The 8,160-nt window shown below is 36.7% G+C and overlaps 1 protein-coding gene across 2 annotated transcripts in view; it reads left to right on the forward strand.

Annotated features, from left to right (window-relative positions):
• Positions 1 to 5,128: 5,128 nt before the first annotated feature.
• LOC109544202 (juvenile hormone esterase) overlaps positions 5,129 to 8,160 on the forward strand; it is a 26,570-nt gene continuing 23,538 nt past the window's right edge. Inside the window, exons 1-2 of one of the 2 annotated variants that reach the window (XM_048670659.1) lie at positions 5,129 to 5,351; positions 5,486 to 5,687. In XM_048670659.1, the coding sequence (XP_048526616.1) occupies positions 5,505 to 5,687 (183 nt within the window). In that variant the 5' untranslated portion in view covers positions 5,129 to 5,351; positions 5,486 to 5,504. The remainder of the gene's footprint in view (positions 5,352 to 5,485; positions 5,688 to 8,160) is intronic. The other variant, XM_048670658.1, reaches the window with a different exon arrangement.

An 8,160-nucleotide genomic window follows, 5' to 3' on the forward strand; every position in this document is an offset into this window, starting at 1 on the left:
AAGCATCCGTGCTTTCATCAACAGTAATATAAAAGGTATGATTGTCCAGAGCAACTCTAATTTCCTGTATTACCGTTTTATATACTATATTCACATTCTTCTTTCATATGGTAGATTCGTCAGGGATGTTTTTGTTACAATATTTTTGTAAAAATTCTTTGAATTGGGTATTTTGAAGCTTTTTTAAAGGAATATTCGCCGCGACTAAAGCTTTGCATAAGTCTTGATGAAACACCTCCGTTTCGCTTCATGTTTTGTCTCCGACATTTTGAAATGTTGTTTTCACAGACTGCTGAACGGGACCAGATTTTATCTTTTGCAACTTGGCTTTATGCATAGATGTTTTCAAATGTTGATCCACTTGGAACTTCTTTTCACAGACAATCTGTGACAAAAAATAATTTAAGTTCTGGTGAGTGGTTCAAAGAAAAAATAATTGAAGTTACAAACTACATGTTAATCGATAAAGGATAAAACCCTGCATCTGCGTAGAAAACGGGTGAATGATACAAAAATGTATCTTCTGGTAGGAATACGATCAGTCAATGGACTTTCAAGCAAGAAGAAAAAGCGGGTCTAGCTACTGTCTCAAAAAAACTGACAAATCATTCGCTGCGAGCAACAGCCGTTTCAAAAATGGCCAAGGAAGAGGTTGAAGTATAGCAGTTAATAAAAATTACTAGACATTCCCAAATGGATTATGAACATCATCTGCAAATAATTGGAAAAATGAGAGACAATTATGGTGCTGATGCCCAGCCAAGAATGTGTAAAACAGCGGTATCTTCAGAATGTTCTTCATCAAGTGTTCCTGCAGTTCGCACCAATTCAGCTGGAACAACCGCTAAAAGTAACACATATTTTAACTGCACGTTTAATTGCAGGTCCTGCTACTTTTAGAATAGGCTTTTTTAGACAATAATGGCAGCAATAATAAAGTAACGTCGTTTTTAATAGGATATGAAAGTTATAAAATCAAACCACATTTACTTTGTTTACTGAAGAAAAATTCATAAAAATTAGGTACACTCGTGAATCAAAATAAACAAATTATTTTGCATTGGAGCATGTTGTCCTGTAAAAACGTAATTCGTTTATTTTCACATTGGAACGAAAAAGCCCTCCTCCTTCGGAGTCGGGTTTTTTCGCCACCATATATAAATTATCGGTAATTTTGAAGCACGTGTGCAATTGCCCCCGATAATTGTATCGTCGTCCCACTTGATTTTTTCCGCTAAACAGTGCACTTTTTGTATCCATTTTTCCACTTGCATCTCATCACGTGACGGATCGAATATCGGGATTAGACGTATCGAGATAGAGTTCGCCTCCGGCCCGAATCATTGTCTGACGTCGTAAACTGATCAGTTCTTGTTGCATCAGGTCAAATTTTTGTTTTGACACATATCGACGATCTTTGGATTTGGACAACACAGACACATCCGAATCAGAAGAACTACTACTACTATTACTACTCGACACATCATGTTTTCTGCGTTTCAGCACTTTCCCGAACGATTGTTTTTTTTTTACTTTTATCGTTTTTATCTCTCTATTTTGATTTACCCATTTTGCGGACACATTTAATAATTTCGACAGGGCACGAAAGTTTTTAATATCCCTCCGCTGCTTTGTAAGAAAAAGCACACATACACCACTTTGAATTCCCTTAATTTCAATACACATATGAGCGATCTGATAACATCCGTTTACTAATTCGTCGTCTACCAGACTGACCCCGCCTAAAAGGGTTCCTACTCGGTACTTCCACTCTTATCGCTATAACCTGACACATAAACAATCAGTGCCCAGTATAGTATTTAAGGGTGTCTCTGGAGTTTATTGTCGCCCGAGTGATTTGATTATTGAGCAAGAATCAATTATCGACAACACACGCCCCTATAACCATCCCCAAACGTCTTTTTAGAAAGAGTGTACCCCTGCAAAAGGTGCGACGCGAAGGATGAAACAATTCTACATATAATGTGCATATACAATAGAATACAACAGAACGAGGAAGACCACATTTCCAAATCCTTCTGAGATTAATTGGGATAATGATGAACGGTTTAAGGGGTAGTGATGCGGCTCAAACAGCCTCTCCTACTCAAATGTCAACCTCACCTTCTCGCCGGCTTACCCTATTTTAACAGACGAGGCTCTGACGACCGATCACAGGCGGTATAACCTAATATCGAGGATGATAGAAATGTCACCCCCAATGTCATCGAAAGTAACGGAAACCTACGATGACCACAAGACAAGCAAGTTTCCCCAGGACGTCACTTTGTCCACCCACTCTTTATCATGGCAAGAAAACCAAAAGCAACCAGAGGGTGCTAAGAGCGGCAGGAAGAACGCAATTCAGGAGATGGAAAGAATGAATATTGACATTTTTGGCATAGCTGAGACAAGATGGCCTAATAGTGGAACATGTAGGCCTAAAGTCCGAGATGTTCTGCAGTCATTAAAACTTCAAGATGTCAATGTGGTAAAGGGTAATTTTAATGCAAAGGTCGGCAGCGGTGTTGTAGAGGGTGTAACTCTATACTTGGAAATAACCTCAAGATAGACAAGGAAATATCGTCCGCAACCAAATTGACTAGATTTTAATTAACAAGAGATCAGAACAGCATCACACGTGTGGCAGCATATCTAGGAGCAGACATCGACTCAGATCATAACCCCGTTGTTGCGAACTTCAGTCTTAGATATAAACTGTTATCTAAAGGGCGAGGACCCCGTAAATACGACATTCGGGCATCGAAACAGCCCGCAATGCAAGAAAGCATGAAAACTGAATTAGACAAACCGTGCCAGGAAAGCAAGCTGCAGACTGGAAGCTGCAGCTGACGATATCTGGAATACGCTGAGAACAAACATTCATGCGGCTGCGGAAATTGTACTTGATCGACTTTTGACTATTGAACTTGATGAATGAGCGTCGACTTGTTAAAAGCCAGCATGATAGATATAAAGAACTAGATCGCACTATTAAGAAGAAAATAAAGAAAGCTAAAGAGAAATGGGCTCAGGAACAGTGTGAAGAAGCTGAGAGACTTCATCAGCTGCATGACTTCTTTAACTTCCATAGAAAGGTAAAGGAAATAACTGGAGCGAGTATAAGAACAGGGTTGCCGTTAATAAGAAATCAACAAGGAAGACCGATATGAGATACTGACAAACTAAAAGAAGCCTGGAGGAATTACACGGAGGCACTCTTCAAGGACCTGCGTGCAAATAACCCCACAAACACTATTGTAAGAAGAGTGGTAAAAGTCCCGGTCATCACGAGATATATGCAGAAGTTTTGAAGCAAGTAAATATCAAACATCTTACATATCTCTTCAACGTGGTAGATGACTCTGGGCAGATCCCCAGGGATTGGTTAAGGTCTACGTTTGCTGTCATTCCAAAAAAAGCAAACTCCAGAAATTGCGAAGACTATATGCTCAAATCGTTCATTCGAGTAATTCACTCAAGAATCTACAGAAAGTGTGAGGATATGAGTAGTGACACGCTATGACCAAAAGCAGAATGTTTTTGTCTGCTTTATCGATTATCAAAAAGCTTTTGATAACGTAAAGCACGAGCCAGGCGCTGCTGGAAATATTACAGGAGATCGGTTTAGATGATAAAGATATTAGAGTAATGAAAGAATTGTATTGGCAACAGCTGGCAGAGGTGCGTCTTAATGGCGAGCTATCAACGGAGACCTTTTGTATTTCGACGGGAGTGCGTCAGGGATGTGTACTGTCCCGCATTCTATTTAAAATGTATGTGGAAAAAATCTTCCAACTAGCATTACAAAATGAAACCCGAGGTATCAAAGTCAATGGCGTCCCAATAAGCAATATGCGCTACGCAGATGATACCGCTATCCTGGCTAATAACGTTGAAGACCTCCAGTCAATACTAAATAAAATCAACGAATGTGGTGAAAAGTTCGGACTACATATAAATAATACCAAAACAAAAATGATGGTGATTAGCAGAAATCAGCGTATTACCACTCTCAACATCAACGGAGAAAATATTGAACGTGTCGCTAAATTTACCTATCTTGGCGCTTGTTTAAATGAAAAGTGGGAATGTGATGAAGACGTGAAGGGAAGAATTGGTCGTGCGGAAATAACTTTCTTTAAACTTAAGAATATACTTCTTCACAGATATATGCCACTACACACTCGAATACGTGTAGTACAATGTTATGTATGGCCTATTGTTTTGAGTTGTGGACACTCCGCCGATTGCTTCGTATCCCCTGGACAACACACACAACTAATAATGAAGTTCTACGAAGAGCTGGAATAAGAAGACAACTAATGGACATGGTAAAAAAACGTAAAGTGTCATATCTGAGGCATATACTGAGAGGACCCGCTACTCCATACCAAACCTAGTACTACGAGGAAAAATCGAAGGTAGAAAGGGGCCAGGTCGAAAACAACATCCTTAGCTCCGCAATTGGAATATACCGGACGCCGCAACAATTTTTGACCGGCTGAGGAGGGCACCCTAGCTATTCTGTGACCATGAAATGAACGAATGGTCGCCGACGTGCAGCATGGCACATGGCACCCGAAGAAGAAAAAGAATGGTAAGGAGAGTTTTAATAGGTAAACAGCTGGACTGAAGTTCCACACAATCCAGAGCGCTAGACCCCCGACTCGAGACATACATTTTCCAAAATTCATCATGTGCCCAAACAAACACACAAACACTAATAGTTAATAATAACTTTCATTCAAAATATGTAAGCTGTCAATCATCGGCACGTGCGAAGAAGTAAAATCTTTGCCAGTTAGGAAAATAACATGTTTCATTAACCCAAAATATCGCCGTCTATCTTACATGCTGATGTGTTGATCGTGGCAAACACTGATTATATAGTCTAATAAATTACACTTAATTAAGCAAACTTCAAAACGAGTTTGGTTAATTGGAGAAATGTTGTTTCAGACAATAACTTGATATGTGAACATGAAACGTCCAGTAAAGAGCTGGCAGTTCTTGGTACCCACGGTTCGACCTTGAAATTTCGGTTAAATATTTGATTTTAACATAATGAATATTTTAGCAGCTGTATTATTTTTATACAGTGCGATAACATAATCGATTATGAACTTATTTAGAATGCGTAATCCATCAGTAATTACTTCGATGCGATTAAAAGCCGCCAATAAGGAATACCGACCGAAATAAAATTGATGGCAAGCAATTCTCAGTTATCGAAGTTCAATGTGCAACGGTACAACAGTTCGCTCGCCGCTGAAATACTAAAAAGGTAGGAAATCAACTTTAGTTAAGTTAAAATAGCGACAATTACACATCAATAACATGCTGTATGGGTAGGTACAATTTTTATATTCGGTTTGCTGGCTTCATTTGCTGCTACCGATAATCAGACGTTTAATTGCTGATAAAATATGTCAATTAGTGTTTAATTTGATTATGGTTTTCCCTAATCTGATGCAATTTTTAGTGTTTTGCCTGAAACGTAAATGGCAGTTCTACCATTCGTATTGAGGGTCCTCATGCCGTTTAATGTAGGCGTCAATCCAGTTCTAAACACCACCTTAGGGCCAGTGAAAGGAAACTGGGAATTGTCTTCAAACAATATCGCCTATGTGGCATTCACTGGCATTCCATTTGCAAAACCTCCGATTGGCGACTTGAGGTTTTCGGTAAGTCTTCCGTTAAACACTAAAGGGCAAGAGCGGATCCAGAGAACATTCGTGTCGGCTAAGGATAATTTTCCGAATTTCACAGACAATTTGGGAAAATAAATGTTCTTCAGTATGAATAAATTAAAATTCGTTTCCTGGGTTTCAGTAATTTTTCCTTCCACCATCATCAGTTCACTTAAAATCACAAATAGTCAAAACGTTTTGTCAAAAAACTTAAGGGTCACATTATTTGTTGTTAAACCACATTACACATTAAACACACCAAGATTATACATATTAAGACATGTTAAAATTATACAGGGTGTCGCAATAAGGATTATATGCGGCTGTATCTTGGAAAGTATGTGTTGTAGAGTCATCGGAAAAAAAAAAAAAAATTGATAACAAACTTGAAGAAAATAATTTGCTGGAAATTATTTTTAAATTTCTCAGATGACCACTAGATGGCGTAATTGCAAACGGTATTTTAAAAAGTCGTTTTTATACAGAAATTGTCCTTATAAATGAAATATCTGATAAGTTTAGTCAAAAGATCATAAAAAACACAAGCGGATAGCCCCAGCACACGGCATAATGGTACGGTTGACGTATCATGACTGGCAACCAATCAGCAATAAGATTTTCCATATCCTATATATCCCCCCTGGAGAAAACATGTGACTAAAATACGTGAAAAAGAGAAGCAAATTCAGACGTATAAAACACTGCGTGCAGTTTTACAAGAAGTTGATAGAAATGCCTTTAATTTCATGATCAAGTCAGCCATTTCTCACTTATTAGGAGATTCTGCGACAAAGCCATTTGGGTAATCAAGCCGATTGGGTAATATTTTCAAAAGAAATATCTAACATCTACTGAGTCATGAGCTTATTGTTACAGGTTACATTCAAGTTTGAATACAAATACCTATGCATTTGGAACGGTTGCATAGAAACCTCAAATACATTTATTTCCATAAGAAAAATAATAAAATACTGGATACCATGCTGTCTGTATTAATTAAATTTGAATTAAAATTGTATTAATTAAATTAAATTTATTCCTAACCAAGACGGCCGCCAAAAAATTGCGCCCTCTTTAATTACTAATTGAGTATTCATTGTTATATTCAGATTGATAATTTTAATTTTAACCACAGCATGCGCACATAAGTACTCAATATTATACCGAATTTAATTACAATAATTTTTTTGTTATTTATTGAATTTACTATTATGCATTACGCTTTACCATTATGCTCTATAGGAATATCCTACATTTTGTGATGGATTACTTGTTGGACACAAGAAGTACGGCAGATTCATATTAACTGTTTATTAAGAAAACTTTCTGAAGACTTTTCTGAATTACGAGTGTAATCTAAAATTTAGGTACTTATTTCTGAAACACCCTGTATAATAATTATTAATATTAATTCACATTTTCGTTTTTATATACGTACGTAATCCAAGTAATTATTTTTTACGTGGACGTATTTAAGCCGATGTTGTTGTCAAGCCATCTGTTGAATTTTAAAAGTGGTTACGCTAGATTTTATTATTTTATTTTTGTTATTGTTGGACTTAAATATTGCAGTGGAAATTGACATTATAAAGATAAGATATACATACTCAGTATTTCTTTCCACAAAAAATTTACCACAAATATGTAAAACTGTTGAATAAGAAATGAATGTTCTGATGGAAATCTGATTTTCGTTTCGTTTAAAATTTTATTTTACATCTAGTCTAGGTAGCATTACATTACTTAAAATCATTAAAAAAATCGTTATTGGCAATACAAGAAAACATTTAGTATTTTTAGTTTCTTCTACTCTCTACTACTAGACTTACTTAATTTTCCTTATATGCAGACAAAATAACTATTTGAAACTACCGCCACGAAGCGGCAAGTGATGAAACGTCAACTGTACCATTATGCCGTGTGCTGCGGCTATCCGCTTGTATAAAAAACCGTACTACTTTCCTTATGAACTTTTTTCCTAACTTGTCAAATAAAGCGTGGGGGGAGAGTCAAACCGCTTAATTTAAAGAAACCTGTAACTCTGAAACGGCTTGACCAATTTCAGAGTTTTTACTATCAAATGAAAGAGCAATAAGAACTTGACAATACGTAATATAACAACAATCTTACTCATTCTAGAAAAATCCGCTGATCGAAAAAATTTCTTTGTTTTAATTTTTCACAAAAATTTCAAATGCTACCATCAAATTATTTTACACGCATTCGAAAGCAAAGGAAAAAATAAACCAAACCGCAAAAACCGTGTCTCAAAATAATTTCTCGAACCGATTTAATACTTGAAAATAATAAGGGTTGCCTAATTCAAATAATTGGTGTATAAATAATACGGTTTTTTATGATTTTTTGACTAAACTTACTAGATGTTTCACTTATAGGGACAATTTCTGTATAAAATCGACTTTTTAAAATACCGTTTGCAATTACGCCATCTAGTGGTCATCTGAGA

The sequence above is a fragment of the Dendroctonus ponderosae genome, unplaced genomic scaffold (assembly GCF_020466585.1).
Source record: "Dendroctonus ponderosae isolate FM_Combo_2020 unplaced genomic scaffold, Dpon_F_20191213v2 Dpon_F_20191213_1, whole genome shotgun sequence".
Classification (NCBI taxonomy): Eukaryota; Metazoa; Arthropoda; class Insecta; order Coleoptera; family Curculionidae; genus Dendroctonus; species Dendroctonus ponderosae.